Here is a 21,876-nt window from a genome sequence, read left to right as displayed (position 1 = left end):
GGTAATGTTGAAGGGGCCATTTTGGACTGAAATGAGGAACAATGTCTTCACCCAGAGAGTTGTGAATCTGTGGAATTTTCTGCCACAGAAGGCAGCGGAGGCCAATTCACTGGATGTTTTCAAGAGAGAGTTAGATCTAGTTCCCAGGGCTAAAGGAATCGAGGGATATGGGGAAAAAGCAGGAATGAGGGACTGATTTTAGATGATCAGCCATGATCATATTGAATGGCGGTGCTGACTCAAAGGGCCGAATGGCCTACCCCTGCACCTATTTTCTATGAAAGAGTATTTCAGAAGGAAGAGAAGAGTGGGGCAATGGGTGATTGGACACGGTCCTTGTTACCCCATATCTTCACAGACATCTGCATTAAGACATATGAAAACTAATGTTGGGCGTAACAACAGCATGCGTAACAACAATCCCATTTCAAATTACATGATTAACGCCATACAGGAATTAATATGATTACTTTTTAAGGTTACTCATATTGACCTCTATATTATGCATGTGTCAAGTACTGCAAACATGAAATGGCACTGCTGGCATCTTCTGCTGAATCAATGCAGTAAATTTAAAATGTATTCTATATTCCACAAATTGCGGAATATGTGTGGTGACCTACCCCATGCTACTTCACTGGGATCAGATCAGTGCCGCATTTTGATATGTGGCATCTCTGCTGACTGGAACTTCATATTTTATTGACCTTCCCTTTGCTACAGTGAAGTACTGACGCATGCAAATTTCCTGTTATTTAATATGCAAGGGTAATGGCATAGAATTGCAATCAGTGATGGAGCACAGAGCTTCCATGAGTTCCATTCAAGTGGCACAGTGGTAGAATTGCTGCCTTACAACGGCAGAACACAGGTTCGATCCTGACTATAGGTGCTGTCTGTACGGAGTTTGTGTGTTCTCCCTGTGATTGCGTGGGTTTTCCCCGGGTGCTCCGGTTTCCTCCTACATTCCAAAGACGTATAGTTTTGTCGATTAATTGGCTTCTGTAAATTGCCCTTAGGGCGTAGGATAGTGCTATGGGGTGATCTATGGTCGGCATAGACTCAGTGAGCCTGTTTACGTGCTGCATCTCTGATGGCTAAAGAATTGTCACAACAGCTTCTCCATTCATTTCAGTGCATGAGGTAGCTACAAGGCACTAAATATAAGAAGCTGTATTAAAAAGTAATGGAGCTTATTCACAGATTCTTTATAAATTTTATGTATTTTAAGTGTTTAAGTTTACTTTCACTAATTATTAAATGTTTTACCTTAAGTCCAAATGTTTTATCTTGTAAGTTACAAAATAAATGTATTGTACAAAAATACCTAATGCTGAACTCTTTGTTGCTTTTTTCTCCTTATTATGTGCAACCAAGTCTACAAGTAGGCATGGAAGTTGTCATATTATAAAGATTGTTTATAGAGTAAATAATATTTACAAGTTTGCCAGACATCCAGGTTTAAAGGATCAGACCAAGCCCGGCCAAGAGCATTCTCCGCCATTACAAACATTTTGTGATGTCCAGAGATGTGTATACGTGGGAAAAGAAAGGAGCATGTGTTCTTCTTTGAGTTCATGCAGGTATCATTTCCTTTTTTTTCTCTGAGGAAACAAACCAAATGAAAACTTAAATACTACTAAAATAGTAAGAAGACATAAGTTTATTTTATCCAATTACAATATAGATGTTAACAAGAGGATTGCTTGAGACTGGATTCAGAATGTAGAAACATAGAACTGCAGATGCTGGTTTATACCAAAGATAGACACAAAGTGCTGGAGTAACTCAGTGGATCAGGCAACGTCTCTGGAGAAAAAAGATAGATGACCCTTCTTCAGACTGAAAGTAGGGGGTGGGGAAGAGGTGGAGGCAAAGAAATACCCGGACAATTCAGGGCCAGCAACAAATGACCTCAGGCAAGGTGGTGCCCTGGTAGAACAATTGTTGGCTAGAGTCGGTGTGATCTCAATAAGGATACAATGTGGTGAACTTTAGAAGTAGTTACATGACTGGGTTAGAGGAAGGGGACAAGGGGGGGAGGGGAGAGGAATGTTTACAGCTTAACCCACTGAGTTACCCCCTTAGTCTGAGGCAGGGTTTCAACCCGAAACGTCACCGATCCATGGTCTCCAGGGATGCTGCCTGACCCGCTGAGTTGCTCCAGGGCTTTGTGTCCTGTTTTGAGATTGATCCTACTGCATCTGTGTTGTTCAAGTGCAATTAGAACGGTTCATATCAGAACCCTTCTTCAGTCGACCTGAAATATCACCTATCCATGTTCTCCAGAGATGCTGCCTGAGCCAATAGGTGCTGAGTTACTTCAGCACTGTCTCTTCTATTGTAAAACAGCATCTGCAGTTCTTTGTTTCTACAGACATGGCCTGAAATAAAAAAGAGATATGGCCAGGCAATAGACTTTAAAGAATATAGACACCTTTCCAGTACCAATCATATACCAGAAATGACAAGCACAAACATTATAATTTAAAGTAACCTCAGCTATAGTGTCAAACAAAAGTACCAAACAAAAAGACATCTGCAGAAAGGAAGTGATCGAAAGACAGATAACAAGTAAAACATATCATGCTTCTTACTTACATTATTCGAAGTAATGTAAAATTAGTCTCTATAAATGTTTCATGCCCTTGATCCCAGGAACAAGTAAAATTTTTCTCTCGGTATGAAACACAGGAAATGTTTTTTGGCTTTTCAGGTGGCACTGAAAGAAATAACAATATTGAAACGGAAATATTACACTTGATATGGTACACAATATAAATTGTATTTCTGCCAAGTATACCAGAAAAATAAATATTGTATTAATTCAGGTATTAAGATCACTTGGATTCATTTCAGAGGAATAGCCAATATCCATGTCAGAAGAAAGCTTGATTTTTGGCTAGATCTCAGTATTGAAAATGGGATGTGTCAAAAGAGGCTGTACAAAGTATAAGAAATTTTATTTTCTTGTTAACACTGTATTTGCAAATCATGAGATCAACTAGTCATTCATATGTTCTGGATTGGTGTGAAGTTTCCCCACTTTACACCAGAGGCAAACTTTGTCCCCATCTCATTCCCAAATATGGGAAGATAATAAAATGGTTGAAATAATCTTAATCAACTCTTAGTCCCGCGACTGCTGAGATTTCACTTCATTTGTTTAAGATCAAACCTTCGAGCAAACATTGAGAGAAATCGCTGCCACCGTGCATATCCAGTTTCTCAAAGCAACTGTGTTTTATTTCCATTAAAATTAAAAGTACAGGGTATTTGGCATGAAATACTTTGATCCAGTCTCTAATGAATTAAAATACTTTTCGCTCAACTGCCAGAAACAAAATTTCAGGGCCATCATTCCCAATATTTTGACTACTGTTCAATGAATTGGACTGTAACCATATCCGGTGCTCCATCTTTGATGCACAACACATGCCGAACATCCAGATGAATGGAATTCTGTCCAAGGATAAAAGAAGAAGTCGTAATCCTTAAATAGATGGTATATTCAGTTACAAAATTATGAATTAAGATGAAAAATGCAATACAGATTTGTTTACAGAGGTGATGATCTTTTCCAAGCCTACACAGAAAATCCAAGCGTCAAGAGTCAGGAAGGTTTAATGGTCATATTTATTGAAAGCAGAACAATGAAATTCTCGCATGCAGCAGCATAACATAAACAGTATATTAAACAAAAAAAGTTTAATAAATTACTGCAAGAAAGTCAGAAGCCCTGAGTGCAATCAAAACAATTTGTAGTTGATATTTAGTTTGCAGTGTTCGAGAGTCTGATGGTTGCTGGGATGAAGCTGTTCTTGAACCTGGTGGTAACGGTTTTCAGACTCCTACACCTTCTTCCTGATGGCAGGAATCAAATGTGGTGGTGGTGTGGCAGCGCCTAACGGCAGCGGCTCGACTACAGTCCGTCTGTCTTTTTTTTTGTCTCGTTAAATGTATGTCCTGACACTAGTTTTATTATTTTTCTTTAGCTGTGTATATGTGGGGGGTGGGGGGTGGGGGAAACCATTAATCTCTTCCCTGTACAACCCGACTTTTTCCCTGTCTATTTATTTTTCTAAAACAGCTCTGGAGTTTTTACAGATCCTGCAACAGAATTCTCCATGGCTTTCAGCTCAACCCACTGAATCTACCTGGAGCATGACACAGAGGCCGTTTGCTCTTTCTGTGCTCATTTTCTAGCTGGTAATGAAAGCTCAATACAATTGTCACAAAATATAATTTCAGGCAAAACCTGGACCTATTGCAAGTATCCAAAAACAGCTGTGACAGTACGAAACACATCAGTCCAATATCTGTCAGTTTGGGAACTCTATAGAACGTCCAGCCTCTGGAAATAGGACTTTATTCCTTGGAGTGTAGGAATGATCTGCAGCTGCTGGTTCACACTGAAGTTCGACACAAAACGCTGGAGTAACTCAGCGAGTCAGGAAAACAAGAATAGCTGATGTTTCAGGTTGAGCTGGTGCCGGCTCTGATTTGTTCTGTATCTTTTCACTCCTCTAGTTTCCCTTTCCCCTGACTCTCAGTCTGAAGAAAAGGGTCTCAACTCGAAACATCACCTATTCCTTTTCTCTATAGATGCTGCCTGACCCGCTGAGTTACTCCAGCACTTTGTGTTTTTATTCCCTTGGGGCACAGGAGGATGAGGGGTGACTTTAGAGGCGTATAAAATCATGTGAGGAATAGATTGGGTAAATGCACAGAGTCTCTTGCTCAGAGTAGGGGAATCAAGAACCAGAGTACGTGGTTTAAGGTGGGGGGCGGGGGGAGGGGGGGAGTGAGATTTAATAGGAACCTGGGGGGTAACTTTTTCACACAAAGGGGTGGTGGGTAAGCGGAACAGGCTGCTGGAGGAGGTAGTTGTGGCTGGTACTATTGCAATGTTCAAGCAGCATCTAGACAGGTACATGGACAGGATAGGTTTAGTGGAAAATGGGCCAAATGCAGGCAGGTGGGATTTGTGTAGATGGGGCATGTTGGTCGGAGTGGTCAAGTTGGGCCGAAGAGCCTGTTTCCACATTCTATGACTCTATGGGGTTAGTATGGGAAATGGATAGAGGAGTTAAAATTATTAGCAGCCAGGAGATTCAGCAAGTGTAGACCTTTTCACCATACACTTGTGCTTGATCCACCAAGGCCTGATGGGTCTCCCATATTAGTTACAGAGATGGTAGGTTATATCAGAAGAGATTGAGTAGGTTTGAACTTTATTCTCAAAAATATGAGATCCGACCTAATTCAAAGGTCCAAAATACTTGAAGGCCTTACATAGTAGAGTTAAGCCACCCAGTCTCAAATTAAGGGGTAGTCATTTTGGACTAAAATGAGAAGAAGTCTCTTCACGCAGAAGGTGGTGAATCTTTGGAATTTCTGATCCTGAAGTATTGCTGGAATTCTGCCTTTGCAGAGAAAACAGAAATTCTGGATATTGTAGGGACAGCACCTCATATCCTGTTTGGGCAGCTTACAACCCATCTGTATAATATTGATTTCTCTAACTTCAAGTAGCCCATGCATCCCCGCTCTCTCCATCCCTCCCCCACCCAAGTCGTACCAGCTTCAAAGTCGTCTTCTTGAGTCTCATTGTCTGTAACTCTTTTTCACCTAGTCCCTAGCTAACTATGGCCTGTTTCTTTTATCATTGTTAGTTTTTTTGCATATCTTACATTCATTAATTACCACCAGGGACGCCAGGGAAGATGGCCGCCCTGCCGGCAGTCTGTTCGTTTTTTCATCTTTTATCTTATTTTTAGCGTTTGTTGAAAGTGTGTTTTAATGTTGCTCGGTTTGTTTTGTGTGGGGGGAGGGGGGAGGGAATCGGGGGAAACTTTCTTACAGGTTCCTACCTTCCGGGAGATGTGATCATTTTTCGGATCACATTCTCCAGGCTCTGCAGCCTTCGATCGATGGAGCTGGAAGCCTCCTTGGACTGTCGTGAGCCCCACTGCGGGGCGCGGACTTACCATCGGAGTTGATCCCTTGCCTGGGATTGCTCCCCCGTGACCACCACGGAATCAACACCAAGGGCTCGCAGTCTCAGGTGAGGCCGAGTCGGGAGCTCCAAAGCCGCAGAAGGTTCGTCCCGTCCCGACGCGACGTTCGATCGCCCGGCGCGGGGGAGCTGACATCCCCCCCCCCCCCGATGTGGGAGCAGATTGCCTCGACGCAGAGGGCGCAGAACACCGCCGGCTACGGGAGTCAAGACCGTCCCGTCAATGGGGGCTCGAGGCCCACGACCGAGGATGAACTAAGGGAAAGGACTTGAACTTTATTTTGCCTTCCATCACAGTGAGGAATGTGTAGGAGTCACTGTGGTGGGTGTTCATGTTAAAATGTGTTTTGAGTGATCTGTCGCTTTTAATTGTATGACTGACCTGGCTAGTGAAATTTCTTGCATGTTGCAAAACATACTCGGCGAATAAAATCTGCTTCTGATTCTGATTCTCTGATTCTTAATTCTTTATCTCTCTATAACACTGTCTATATCTCTCGTTTCCCTTTCCCCTGACTCTCATCTGAAGAAGGCTCGATCCGAAATGTCATCTATTCCTTTTGTCCAGAGATGAAGTTACTCCAGCTTTTTGTGTCTATCTTCAGGTTAACTGCAAATGCTGGTTTACACCACAGATGCCTACGTTTGGATGAAAAGTCATTCACCTTACACATTGACTGTCTCTCTCGACAGACGCTTCTGCCCTGTTACATGTTTCCAGCGTTTGCTGGTTATTTATCAGATTACCAGAATGTGCAGTATTGTCTTTTGGCTTCTGCTTAAAACATTGCTATTTCTCATTCAATAAAAGCACCTTGATAAGGTCTACTCCTTTCCCTGGCAATTATTTTCACTCTTGTCTTTTCCTCATTCACTTTCAGATTCAGGTCTTGTCTTTTAGACTTCCGTTGAGAAGTCATCCATTTGGAGCAATAACTATATTTTTCTCTCCAAAGATGCTGCTGGTCTGCCGAGTACTTGCATGTTACTATTTCTGCTGTTATCCTTTGGCTTGTTTTGAACACACCCACTCTTGTTATTCATCCCGTTTTTTAGCAAATTATTTAAAAAAAACAGGCAATGGTATTGAAATATTCAGATTTTGGAAACGATAAACATGAGGAAATGGATAAACATAATATTAATAAATATGTTCACATGCATATATGGATACTTAATGGCTTAATTCCCAGAGCCTTTTACTCTTTGCATTAATCCAAATCAAACTTGAATCCTTCCAGAAAGAACTACTTACATCCTGCTTTAATAGTAAATCGGTGGAGGATGTTCGGTGCTCCTTTGATATTAATGTGACATGTCAAATATCCCTTCACTGCATCAAAATGCTTTATGGTTACAATCGAAACGGTCTCATTGAAATGATATTGCTCTTGTGTCATTTTGGTATCATTCATTTTCCAGAATATAAGACTTGCATTTGCCTCTAACGATTCAAAGCACTCCTTTCGAAATGCACAAGCCAGCGACAGAGTTGAATGTAGCTGGACCACTTTTGAAGTAGACTGAGCATCATGGCAATGTATTGATAATCCACCTGTTCATTCAGAAAAGAAACAGCATATCAAAGCCAAGTTGAAGGCTGTGCAAAGATAGACACAAAATGCTGGGGTAACAGCGGGTCAGGCAGCATACTGTATCTGGAAACAATTATTACATTTAAGGCTGTGCCGTTTGAAATCAATAATCTTGTTGAGTACAGTCCTTTAATTAAAAGTTTGTTTGGCAAGTTAACTGTATTGAATAGGTCAGTCAGCAGCTGGACAGATAGAAACTGAGTTAATACGTCAGATTGACAAACTTTCATCCGCAAATTGTAATGAAATGTCAACACACTAATACTTGAACACTGATTCGTTCTTCACAGATGCTGCTTGACTCCCAATGCCCACAATCTGGGTTCACTCCTGACTTGCATGCTATCTGTGTGGACTTTGCATGTTCTCCATGTGTCCACATGGATCTCCACCAGACATCAAAATGCTGGAGTAACTCAGCGGGACAGGCAGCATCCCTGGAGAGACGCAATGGGTGACGTTTTGGGACGTGACCCTTCTTCAGACTCCTCCAGTTGCCTCCCACATCATAAGAAGCTGCAGGTTGGTAGATTAATTGGCTAGGTTAAGTTAACCAAATGTGTAGGTGAGTGGCAGAATTAGTATTGGTATCAACTTATTGTTGTCATGCGAACCGAGATCCGGTGAAAAGCTTTGTTTGCATGTTTAGTTTAGTTTAGAGATACAGCACGGAAACAGACCATTCATCCCACCAAGACGATCCCCACACATTAACACTACCCTACACACACTAGGGCCAATTTACATTCAAACCAAGCCAATTAACCTACAAATCTGTCTTTGAAGTGTGGGATGAAACCGAAGAACTCGGAGAAAACTCACACACTCATGGGGAGAAAGAACAAACTCCGTACAGACAGCTCCCGTAGTCGGGATCAAACCTGGGTCTCTGACGCTGTAAGCACTGGAAGGCAGCAACTCTACCGTTGCACCACTGTGCTGCCCGGTTATAGGTACAATCAAGCCATACACACGTGCAACAAGCAGTAAAAGGAGAAAAATACCGCAGTGCAGAATCCAGTGTTACTCTGTTACAGCTTTACAGAGAAAGTGCAGAATCTAGGGGAGTTGACGAGAATGTGGGGAGAATGAAGGGAAAACAATGATATTAATATAAAGTTAGAGTAATGGGTATTTGATGGTCACCATGAACCCATGGCCAGGAAGCGAGCGGGCAAGATCATCTCTGACCCCTCTCACCCTGGCCACAAACTCTTTGAATCACTTCCCTCTAGAAGGTGACTCCGGATTGTCAAAGCTGCCGCAGCCAGACATAAAAACAGTTTTTATCCACGAGTAGTTGCTCTAATCAACAGCCAGGAATCTGTAGCCTCCCTTTGATCTGGTATTTTGTTGGTTCACATGCTTGATCAATGGTGTTTTATCATTAATGTTTTATTAGTATTAATGTTTAGTGTTTTCTGAGTCATTCGTAACTGTCACTGTATGTCATGTTGTTACTTGTGAGCGGAGCACCAAGGCAAATTCCTTGTATGTGAATACTTGGCCAATAAACTTACTTACTTACTTACTTACTTACTTACTTACTTACTTACTTACTTAGACTGAAGGGAGTTTAGGTCCGTGTATCACGTCTCTGCTCACTGACTCACATTGCTTCACAATATCACTTCCACAATCTTCATGATTTTTAGTTCCCTCATTTGTTTTGCAATTTCAATGTAAAAGCCCTCTAAGGTTTTGCCTCTTACTCATCCTGTTTTTGTCGATGTGTTGCAGTGTCAACATCTTAGAGATCCTCCCAAGCCTTTGGTGTTTTCACTTCTCTTTCTCCTTGTTATGTTCATTTAATTCTACTCTTTTTCATTTGTGTTTTTGTGTCAAAGTCCATCCAATAAAATAGTAAGATTAAACGAGAACTTACCAGTTTGAAGTTTGATCTGTATTTTATGAGGAGTTACGATGAGGGATTACGTGAAGAACCCGCTCAGTGCGCAGGCGCGGCATACTTCCAAGCAGCGGTGTGGAATCACAGATAGACACAAGTATTTGAAGTAAACATAGTAAAGAAAAAGAGACATAAATTTATCAGTTTGATCCATATAATGAGGGTGGGAGCGGAGGGCACGTAATCCCTCATCGTAACTCCTCATAAAATACAGATCAAACTTCAAACTGGTAAGTTCTCGTTTAATCTTACTATTTTACTTCGGAGTCACCTGAGTGACTACGTGAAGATTTCAAAGCTCTGTGATTTCAAACCGTGTAACATTTTTATTCACTCATTGCCAAAGTTCTTGAGGGAGGAAGTGTTATCGTAATTAACCAATGAATCTGTTTTTCAAGAAACAAAAAAGGTATTTATTAACAATAACAAAAATTAAATTGCTCCCCCGGGCTTAAATTAAATATTTGCAGCTTCTAATATCTTTGCTGCAAATAAATCAGGTTTCATCAACGGCTTATTGTAAAATGTTCTGAATGTTGATTCCCTCAACCATCCTGCTGTATTCAGAATGAGGTCAATAGGTACATCCATTCTTGCTGCCGTTGATGTGGACGCTGCCCTAGTGGAATGAGATTTAAAGGTATTAATATCTATCCCGGCAGCTTTCAGTACCTGTTTTAGCCATCTTGAGATGGTTTGGCTTGTTACCCGGCCATGAGGTTTTTTGTGGCTGACCCATAAGGCTTGTTCACTCCCTCTGATGTTGTGGGTTGTGTCTATATACTGTAGTAGATGGGTCACCACACACAATCGTGGCTCTGGTGGGTAGGCCCGGAATACCATTAGTGGATTGGATGTTCCTGGCCTGCTTTGTTTCACCAGACCTTGTAGAATGAATGTGATCTGATCTGGGGTTGTCACCATGTTGTCCAGTCTCAATTTGTGTAGTGACTGGACCCTCTGAGCGGATACGAGTGCCATCAGCATGAGCGTCTTCAGTGTTGACTGCTCGAGGCTGAGGGATCTAGCTGGTGGCCATTCCCTGAGGTATGTCAGGATGACACTGATATGGGTATGCCTGGGCTTGGGGGGCTTAATATTATAAATGCCCCTCATAAGTTTTACCACCAGTGGATGGGATCCCATTGCCTGATGTCCTGCTGGTTTGAGGTAAGCGGAAAGAGCACTACGTGCTGTGTTGATGGCACTGTTGCTGATCCCTTCATGATGTGTAGATAGGCCAGGAACTCCAATACGTTGGTTACTGTGGCTGTTTCATATGTTGTCCCTGTTTCCTGGCAGTACTTTTCCCATTTTGTGATGCTGGTTAAGTACTGCCTTTTGGTGCCCAGTGTAGATAGTAATGATGACTCTGGGTTAGTCCATCTACCACCTGTGCTGGATATGGAGTTAGTTGCTCCCCAGCCTTGAGCACTGGCATCTGTCTGAAGAACTAAAGTAGGGTTAGTGATGATAATAGGACTAAAACTATGCCAAACATTTTGTGTCCACCACTGTAGCTCTGATATTGCTTCCGTGGGTAATATCATGACACGATCATAGTGACCTCTATGTCGTTTTAGTGCCTGTACCTTTGCTCTTTGTAAATTTTGATAGTGCAAAGGTCCAAATTGTGTAGCCGGAAATGCTGCTACCATTTTACCAATCACTGTTGCTACTTGTTGAATAGTTGGTCTTTTGTTGACCATTAAATTATTGCATGATTGTGCTAATCCAATCATTTTCTCCCTTGGCAGGGTAACAGTCATATGGACTGAGTTAATTGTGAAACCCAGGTAGTCCATGATAGTGGATGGATTTAACTTAGATTTATCTGGATGTAGGACGAACCCCAGAGTTTCAAGGAGCTGTTTTGTAGCTGAGACTGCTGCCACAGCCAGTTCCATTGTTTTCCCCACTATGAGGATATCATCCAAATATGCCATGACAATATGTTTTTGTTTCCTTAGTATTGCCATGGCTGGCTTCAATATTTTTGTGAATAATCTTGGGGCTGAAGTGAGCCCATTAGGCAATGCTTTGTACTGCCACCGCTGCCCCATCCAGATAAATTTTAGGTATCTGCTATGATCCTTGTGTATGGGTATTAGATAGTAAGCATCTTTGAGATCAATGCTTGCCATGTAGTATCCTTTGGAAATCAGTTGTCTAGCAGTAACAAATGTTTCCATTTTGAAATGTATATACTTAACAAACTTGTTTAGTGATGTTAAGTCAATGATGATGCGACATCCACCATCTTTTTTGGTTTTGGTGAATATATTGGATACAAATTCCAAGGGTTCATGTTTGGTCTTTTCTATGACCCCCTTTGTGATAAGTCTCACCAGTTCAGCTTGTCCCTCCCGTTGCTCTTTGACGTAGGGAGAAAATACCCTTTGGGGCCAATGTTGAACTGGCGGCGTTTTTTCTGATATTAACTAAATTTTATATCCACTAATGTTGTTGAGTATATACTTGTCACTCGTGACCATACCCCATGCTTCTTTAAACAAGTGTAATCTCCCCCCTGTTAGTAAAGCACCCTTATTCTCTATATGCTGGTAGGAACCAGACCCACCTACCTCCATGGTTATTGGCGATTCTGTTTCTTCGTTTTCCTGAAGGTTCTGTTCTGATGTGCTGGCGATGTTGGGGGGAGGCGCATTTTCCAGGGGGTCCGCTGCGGGCCCTGATCTAAAAAAGATCTTTGGGGATAATGTGCGGACCCCAAGCGTTCACCAGTCCCATATTGCGGACGTTGACTGGTGGATGCCGTGGGGTGCTGCCGCTTGGGTATCGGAGGTCTTGGTTTGCTCGTCCCAGGGCCTGCCCTCATTAGGCCGAAGGTTTTTGATGCTTCCTCCATCTCCTTCAGTTTTTTATTGAGATCTTTCCCAAATAGCAGCGCGTCCGTCTCCGCAGCTGGGGCTTTACACAAGCCAGCAAATTTGGGATTGAGGGCAGGTCTTATGATTTACCTCCGGAGATTGTTGATCTCAAATTGTGTGGTACACATTAATGCCAGCACATCCTGCTGGCATGTATTCATCTCCGTGGTCTCCACGGAACGAGCAAAGGCTGTGATGGCCGACGTCAGGAGCCTTAGGATCCGCTGTAGCTTGAGTTCTTGGGTCCGGATGTGTGCCCCCACATGCCCCCAGATTTGGCTGTTGACACTTTTTACTTTGAGGGCCTCACAGTTTTCTGGTGCTGTGTGTTGTTCCAGCACCTCAGCGAGCACCTTTTCCAGTAATGGTTTATTGGATAGATGGTTGATGCTGGCCGCCATTCTTGGCTCCAGCGGTGCTCCAGCCCGTGGGGTTGCTACAAAGCGGTCCACCACACCCAACAGCTCTTCCTGTTCCTGCACCCCTGGCATACTCCCGAATTCGTCCGCCTGCCCCTGTTCCAGACCAGCCCTGCCATGGTCACCAATGCTAGCCTCCAGTAATGAGGGAGCAGAGGGCAGTGCACAAGACACTGTGGAGGAGGTACCTGTCCTTCCTCCCCGGGGGCGCTCTTGCTGCGTGTCCCGGTGGAGCATCTGCTCCAGGAGCTGCTGAATGCAGCTCAGGCGGCTGTCTCTCCTCCGCTTTGGTGGAGACATGTCCCCCTCCGACGAATCGGAGATGACCGGCCGGTTGGACTTCCTGGCCGCTTTCCCAGTCCGCCGTGCAGGCTTTGGCGAGACTGGGCTTGGCTCGGTCTCGGGGATAGCGAAACGCTCTGAGAGCGACGCTGCCGCCGGTTGCTGCCCCGCTGGAATGGAACGCTCCTCTGGTGGAGTTGAAGCGGAGGCAGTTCTCTTTGAGAGTTTTCTGTGTTGTGTCGACATTCTGAAAGGCAAACACAACTCCAACTCTCCTCCGTTATTCCACACGCACCGTCTACTTACCTGACGGTCCGTTTTAAAGTGCAGCTGGAGAGCCTGACTCCAGCTGCCGCCGCTGTTGCACTGCTGGCGTTAATGCCGCGCCTGCGCACTGAGCGGGTTCTTCACGTAGTCACTCACGTGACTCCGAAGTAAAATTACCTGGTACTTTTATTGAGTTAAAGACATTAAATATGTTTGTTTTTATGTTGTTGGTGATGCTGTGACTATTCCTAGAGTCTCTCTCTGCCCAGATACTAATGTATTCAGCCTAGAACAATGACCGCGTACTGAGGTAAGTGACTTCAAACGACAGTAGGATGTGTTTCAACTGAAGACCAGATTTTCCACCATTGACTCCATCTACACTCACAAAGCCTCAGAAAAGCATGCAACATAATCAAAGATGGGTCTGAAGAAGGGTCTCGACCCGAAACATCGCCCATTCCTTCTCTCCAGAGATGCTGCCTGTCCCGCTATGTTACTCCAGCATTTTGTGTCTATCTTCAACATATTCAAACTTGTCCCATCCCGGTCATTCCTGCTTCTCCCTGCTCCCGTCAGGCAAAAGGTACAGAAGCTTGAAAGCAGGCAGCATCAGACTCGGGAATAGCTTATTTCCCTCTGTTATCAGGCCATTCCATAAGCTAGGGTACTGTCCGATTCACTTCTACCTCTTTGTGGACATTGGACTCTGTCTATGGAACTAATGCATTGCAATGCTGATAATTATATTCTGCACACTGTATCTTCCCCTTTGCTCTATCTGTTGTACTTGAATTTGACTTGATTGTATGTGGTATATTTGATCTGTTTGGATAGCAGGCAAAACAAAGCTTTTCACTGTACTTTGGTACGCATGGAAATAATAAACCTTAGCTTAGTTTAGTTTATTGTCACGTGTGCCCAGGTACAGTGATAAGCTTTTGTAGCATACTAACCAGTCAGTGGAAAGACAATACATGATTACAATCGAGCCATTCACAGTACACAGATACATGATAAAGGGAATAACGTCAATGCTAGATAAAGCCAGCAACTTAAACCTACACCAGCCAGCTTGTCCTTCTTGACTGTCATTAAGTGATATTCTGCTGGGAGACCAGCATCCATGGACATCGGCTGAAAGCAGAATTGGCCTCAGACCTGACATCCTGCATATTCCTACACATGAAGAATGCTGACTGAAATGACACACTGGAGAGCAGACTGTGCCTGTGGCCACTATCCTAGCAAAAAGTAGAAATTATAAAATTAAATATTAAATTAATAAATTAGTCTGAAGAAGGGTTTCAGCCCGAAACGTTGCCTATTTCCTTCGCTCCATAGATGCTGCCTCACCCGCTGAGTTTCTCCAGCATTTTTGTCTACCTATTATAAAATAAGACAGGTTTCTGCACTTTTATCTTAATCTTATTTTATTTATCTTAATTTGGTTATCAGCCACCATGTAAGAGACACAGAGCTCTCAGGTCGTGATCAGACTTGCATATTAAAATTCCTGTAATTTTGACCATCCCTCCTATTTTCCGCTCCATACCAGTCTTTCACTTTTATTTCTGTTTTACTGCTCATAACCTTTTGGCTTTGCTCTCACTTAATATTTAGGTGAGAGCAAAGGCTGTCACGTGTCTTAATATCTGCCATCTATTTTGCCTTCACCAGTTCCTGCTTTCCTAAGCTCTTTCACTTTCTTTCTTGCACATTTTGTGTTTCATTTCCCATATAATTTCTGCACAACATCACAAGAAAGAAACGGTTTGTACTTAAAACATGCCTTTCAGATCCTCAGACTGATTAAAAAATGACAATAGCTCTAACTGAAGTAGACAAACAAATAGTTTGATGTTGCACAGGAAAAGGGCTGTTATCAGTAAAGACTATTATAATAGTTTAATATAGTTTAGAGAGAGAGCATGGAAACAGGCCCTTTGGCCCAAGACCATGCCAATCATCGATCTCCCATTCACAATCCTATGTTATCCCACTTTCTCATCCACTCCTTACACACTAGAGGCAATATTACAGACCAATTAACCTACAAACCCGCACATTTTTTGGAATGTGGGGGAGGGGTCGGGGACGGGAGCACCCAGAGGAAATACACAGGGTAACAGAGAGAACTTGCAAACTCAGCACAGACAGTACCTGAAGTCAGGATCAAACCCAGGTCTCTGGCACTGTAAGGCAGCAGCTCCACCGGCTGTAGGTAGAGTTGGTAGAGCAGAATGATTTCAGCACCAAAGGATACCATTCGGCCACTATGTCCCCCCCGTCTCTACCAGGGCTGCACTTTGATTCCACCTACTTATCTTTTCCCCATGGCCTATTTCTCCACTATGTATTTATCCAGATGACTCATGAGGCCACAATAGAACCATCACATCTGGGTGCAATGCATTCCAGAATCCAACCACACATTTAAATGTGAAAGTGCATTTAATCACAAAACACACCTTTAATTTTATACCTTTGGCTTATATTCTTTGAACTCTTTACCAACAGGAACAGGCTCCCACTATCACCCTTTTATATATTTTGCCGATCATCCCTCGGCCTTTTCTTTGGCAAAGAAAATAGCTGCCACCCTTATTAATCTATCCGTGAAATTGTAATCCCACATCCCAGGAACAATGCTCGTAAATCTTGTCCAGATCTATTCTAATGCTTTCATATTATTGCATTCACCACAATCCTCCAAATAAGGTCATATTTATAAATTTATAAATAATTCAGCAAAATTTGCTTGTATTTGTAATCAATGCCTCTATTGATAAAGTCCATGATTGCATAGGAAGGAACTGCAGATGCTGGTTTAAACCAAAGAGAGACACAAAAAATTGGAGTGACACAATGGGTCAGACAGCATCTCGTGAGAAAAGGAATAGGTGACGTTTGAAGAAGGGTCTCTACCCGAAATGTCACCTATTCCTTTTCTCCAGAGATGCCGTTTGATCCGCTAAATTACTCCAGCTTTTTGCGTCTATCTTGTCCATGATTGTGTATGCTTCATTTACCACTTTCTCAACCTTTCAATGATTTTGCACACACATTCACTGACCCTTCTCCTCACGCACCCCTTTCCGAACAGAATTTTTCCTCCTTCCAAAATCCATTTATTCCAATTTTTCTGCATTAAACGTCATCTGCCATGCATCTGCCCGTTCCACCAGCCCACTTATATCCTGTTGCAATCTATCCAGTTCACTGTTCACAGTATTGACAACTTTTCTGCCATCTACAAATTTAAAGATTGAGGCTTATACCCCCATGTCCAGGTCACTCGTGTACAAATAAAAAAACAATGACCCCTGGAGACTGCTTCAGTCCAAAATATAACCGTTCAGCATCACCTCCCATTGTCTTTGCCAACTTTATGCCATCAATATTCTTTTTATCCATAATTAGCACTTCTTAAAGAGATGGTAGTATATGTAATATTAGTTACACTTGGTTTAACAGCTTTCTGTGATGCAACAATGCTTTTCAAGTCTGTGAGGAGCTTTAGAATAAAGAGATACGTTCTCCTTGTGTATATATATGCACACACTGCGCATGGACTATTAAACATTCGGAACTTACAGAGAATTTCAAAACATGAAGGCAGATGAAAATATGTCGGAAACAAAGGGCCGATGAGAAACAAAACTAGAAAGGAAGGACTTGAAACACCACCTATCCATGTTCTCCAGTGATGCTGCCTGACCCACCGAGTTGCTCCAGAACTTTGTGTCTGGCAAAGGGGAGGGCACTGCTTCATGATGGGGTTCATGATGAGAAGGGAGTGTAGAAAGGAGATACAAGGAACTGAAGAATCATGAAAAAACACAAAGTATTGGAGGAACTTTGGAGTGGGTCAGGCAGCATCTGAGGAGGGAATGGATAATCGGCATTTCAGGTCAACAAACTGGGATAGAAATACAGGCACTTAACATCATGATAGAGATACAATGGGGATATAAATAAAGGAACAAAGGCAGATAGATGTACGTTAGAATTGCCAATGTGGAAATGTATAACAAATCAGCAGGTAAGAAAGTGGTTGCTGTAGCATTAAATGAGTTTGCACTCCTATAACACGTTCAATCTTTATAATGCTTACCTTCAACAATAAATGAGCTTATTGAAAACGTTACCCACGCCCATGCAGATAATGTCTTTTCTGTGGTAACTGGAAAATTAAAAAATCAAAATCAATGATTTCTGATATTATCTTAACACTTAATTGGTTTTTTTTAACAAATAAACTCAATAAAAATAAGAAAACACCTCATGAAGTCACTCAAAAAAAAATCTGAAACAATTATATCCGAAACATTAAGCTCCCTAGAAACTGTCAGGACCATTCCGCATTGCAAGCAATTTCTCTTGTAGTTGCGGATTTGACGAAGTCTCATAAAGATAAAAAACATCTTTCAGTTCAGTTATATTTTTATTGTAGGGATGTCATCATTACATTTACTCTTGTCACGAGTTGCCATGAGATATAATAGTCCTTCTCCTGCAGAGTCACTGCGGTCTCTGGACTGCTTGAGCAGCCACCACATTTATAATGGTTGCCCAGCTGATTGAGAATTTCTCATCTGTAATCATCTTTAGGATATGAAGGATGAGCAACCTTGTAAGAAATGCCATTGAACACAGGAATGTGAAAAAAGACCAAGTAGGTATGTTACAAAACCTACCTGAATCGTGGCTGAGCATCTGCCCTACCCCGTGTGCGCGATTTTGGCGCTGTTTAGAGGGGGCGGGTTTAAAACGCGATTTTTACTAGGCTGTTCCAATCGAAAATGTTCAGCCTAGTAAATCATTAACGGAAAATCGCTGAAAGACCCCGTCGCAAAAGGTATTATTAGTTTTTATTGCCTTGTATAATATTTATAGTAGTTTAAAAATCACTCTCTCAACTCGCAACCTCTCGCAGCCCCAGGGTTTTATAAAGCAAACAATTAAAGGTATGTACCTTATTTTTACATTAAATGGGGCTTGTATATAACCCTGTATATAAAGTTTTCTATAGCGAGTAGTTCATTTTGGGCTCTTTATATCCCGCAGTATTTTTCTGGGCATTTGAGGGCACAAATCCAGCGCAATGTGAACGTTCTAAACCAGCGCGTTCACAGGAACCCACTAGAAAGCCGATTTAAATTGACTTTAATTTACAGCAATTGAACATTAAATTCCTTCCATTTGGCCTATAAATTGATGTAAATGAGATTTAAAAATCATGTTTTATTGTGAATTATTTGTGAATATTATTTGGACACTTGGGCTATTTAAAAATGTTAATCATTTATTAAGAAATGGATAGATGTTTAGATCTAGTAATTGAAGTTTGAAATTAGCTACAATTGGGTAACTAACTAATTATATGCTTTAATTTCAGGTCATCCAAGTAAGATTATTTTATATTTGTTTCAGAATGCTACAATCTATGATAACTGAAAATTTCATTCAGTTCTCTTAATTTTTAAGAATGTTATGGGCGTTTGACTGTCCACGATCACAGCTTTTTTGTTATGTCCATAGAAAATCAATAGGGAACAAGATGTTAATTTCCGAGTATGAAAATGGCCATAACCTTTTTATTACTTGAGATATGAAAGTGAATTAGGTGTCAAATTAAACTTATTGTTATGCTTTATCTGATGGGATAAATTGCAGACTTGATTTTTTAAATCTCAAAATTTTGTAACATTGCTAGACCAAGGGCAACTAGTTCACTCAAACCCACTGGATACTCCAGTACTCTGTGTCTTTTTTTGTAAACCAATATCTGCAGTTCTTTGTGTAGGAAGGAACTGCTGATGCTCACCCGCTGAGTTTCTCCAGCATTTTTGTCTACCTTCGAATTTTCCAGCATCTGCAGTTCCTTCTTAAACACTTACCGGTAATGTCCCCGATTATTCACATGCAGAATCAAAGATTTCTGAAATGTTCATGTGGTAGGTAGTTTTGTAATTCTCTTGCTAAATATTGATTAGAAAAAATCTGTTTTATGCATTTCCACAGAAATGTTCCCTAGTCACCTCGTTACCATTTTAAAAGAATTATTCATATCAAGGAAATAATATTATTATGCAGTTTAGTTTATATTTCCTTCCCTTCCTTCCCTTTGCTCCTCTTGACACTGACTCGTATTAAGGTACCATTTCAAAAATGGTGTTGCCTTGAAGCATATGACTGTCCTTTGACTGTTTTGTGAATCTAGATAGTGGAGTTTGGCTGAAGGGCCCGTCCCACTTTCACGACCTCTGCCGAGTTTGCCCTTGACATACTCGCAGCATGGTCGTCAAGAGGTCTTAGGAGGTCGTAGGAAGTTGTGGGTAGGTCGTAGATAGGGCGTGATGCTAGTCGTAGATACTCGTGGCATCAAGTAGGTTGTGGCGTTTATCTAGCCTGGTGAAAAAAGTCCACGAGTAAAAAAGGTTGTGAATTAGGTCGTTCATTTATCATGGTGAACATCACAATCCTATCTCATCCTTGCAACTTCATACATTCCAACAATCAGTGGTTGGAATGTCATTTATTACTTTTTTCATCTCCCTAGCTGTTGCTCCAACTGAGATCAATCAAATCACTACCATCTGATATTCACATCGACCCTCATGGTGTGTAAACGGCAGTTCATCTACATCTGGGTTTTTCAGTCCACATAAGTTGATGTGTTTAGCCTAGTTGCACTTTATCTTCTCCATGGATTGTCACCTTGTCGTGCTGGAGAAGCTTGTGTTGGCCTGAGATCCTGAGAGCAATGCCGTCTGGAGCTATGCTCCTGGTAGGGTCACCCATGGCAGTAAGGTCAAGGGGGGAGGTCTCTGACAAGGAGCAATCCAACCAAGACTTCAACCATGGAACAGGCGGAGGATGATGGCTGACTTTAATGGAGCGTCACAATGGATGGGAAGGCGGATGAAGGCTGCAGCAGAAAAGGGTCCCCGGTCATCTTGGATTCCATGCCACTGGATTCTGACCCAGACGTTCTCCATGAGAGGACAGTCATACTCGTTTCGCCGATGATGAGTTGTACTTTGTGTCTGGCTTGATTAAAGATTAAAATTAATCGAGCCGAATTAAATATAGAAACTGAAACTGTTTAGTTATTGTGTTTTGGATTTCTGTTGTTATTGACGGGTTTCAAGGCTCAGATACTTTGCATGGTACTTCTGAATTTAAACCTGCCAATAATAACTGAAATCCAAACACAATAACTTAATAGATTCTATTTTTAATTCAGCTCGATGATTTTTATTGGGTATATTTGATTATTATAAAACCTTCAATCAAGCCAGGCATAAAGTACAACTAAAATGAAAGAAAGTATGCCCATTCAAAGTCATTTTAACATTAAAATGAAGTTTTGTTTCGCAGTGGTAAAAGCACTAACCTGGCACTCCCCTAGACAGATTGGATTGCTCAGTAGTCTACGTGTTCATTTTGTAACCATACATAACATTATTAAAATAAATCATAAAAATGTAAATTTTGCTTTGTTCACCTTTATCGCTACCAAAGGCTAAATAAAACCAGTAAAATTCCCTGTCTTCCCTATGTAGGTCTTTGTCGCTGTTATTTCAGTTTTTAACTCCACAAAAAAAATGGAGAATCTCCAAAATTCTCAATGGGGCGGGCTACCTTTGTCTGAAGAGAAACACAATTGCAGTCTGACCTGCTGAATATTTTTAGCATTTTCAGTTTTATTTCATATTTTCAATTAATCCACAAATTTAAATGGTGGCCTTTACATTGCACATGTTCCACAGTTCCAATTATTTCCACACTGCGCTTTAGATCTTAGTTTAATGTATCTTCTGGTCTACACAACTCAGATGTGGTAGGATATTTCTGCTTTTTTTCCGGTCTATTGTTAATAACATCTGCTCCAATGGGTTAACACAGGAATTTCCTATTGAAAATCGCACAAGAATAATACTGGCATTACTTCCCACAATTATCAACTCAATAGATTCCTATCTTTTGTATATCAAACTGTTCAAACCAGTGATGATTAATCACTATTAATCAAACAATGCTACCATCAATTGTTAAAACTTCCAGAATTAACCTGCTGACACACTAAAAATCTCAGTTGACCTCAATCTCCCATGTGAGATATATGTTTGACTTATTTGATTTCATTTCAGTTTAGTTTGGGATATTGCAGATGGGATTATTGGAAATAAGACAAAAACAGGAACTTATACCTTGGCTGCCAATTTACACAATAGAATCAAACAGTTCCAGAAGTTCCTGCCATACATAGGACTTGGTTCAAATCCTATTAAGGATTTCAGGAAAAGACACAAAGGAAAAATAATTTTTCCTCTTAAAGTTCCCTTCTCCATAATTTTCCCTTTCATGTCAAAAATTAATTATTCCTGATGGCAGATCATAAGTAGAGATAGATTTCTCACACCCCAGGAGGAAATCCAAGGCTTTCCTTTGCTGGCTTGGCTGGATCTCAGAGCTCTCTCACAAG

The 21,876-nt window shown here is 41.5% G+C and overlaps 1 protein-coding gene across 2 annotated transcripts in view; it reads right to left on the bottom strand.

Annotated features, from left to right (window-relative positions):
* LOC129696504 (interleukin-6 receptor subunit beta-like) overlaps positions 1-21,876 on the bottom strand; it is an 83,816-nt gene that overhangs the window by 29,641 nt on the left and 32,299 nt on the right. For both annotated transcript variants that reach the window (XM_055634492.1, XM_055634483.1), the window contains exons 3-6: positions 17,500-17,568; positions 7,275-7,574; positions 2,602-2,722; positions 1,441-1,604 (exon numbers count right to left, since the gene is read on the bottom strand). In XM_055634492.1, the coding sequence (XP_055490467.1) occupies positions 1,441-1,604; positions 2,602-2,722; positions 7,275-7,574; positions 17,500-17,568 (654 nt within the window). The remainder of the gene's footprint in view (positions 1-1,440; positions 1,605-2,601; positions 2,723-7,274; positions 7,575-17,499; positions 17,569-21,876) is intronic.

The sequence above is a fragment of the Leucoraja erinacea genome, chromosome 1 (assembly GCF_028641065.1).
Source record: "Leucoraja erinacea ecotype New England chromosome 1, Leri_hhj_1, whole genome shotgun sequence".
NCBI lineage: Eukaryota > Metazoa > Chordata > Chondrichthyes > Rajiformes > Rajidae > Leucoraja > Leucoraja erinaceus.
This window is presented reverse-complemented; position numbering and strand designations above follow the sequence as displayed.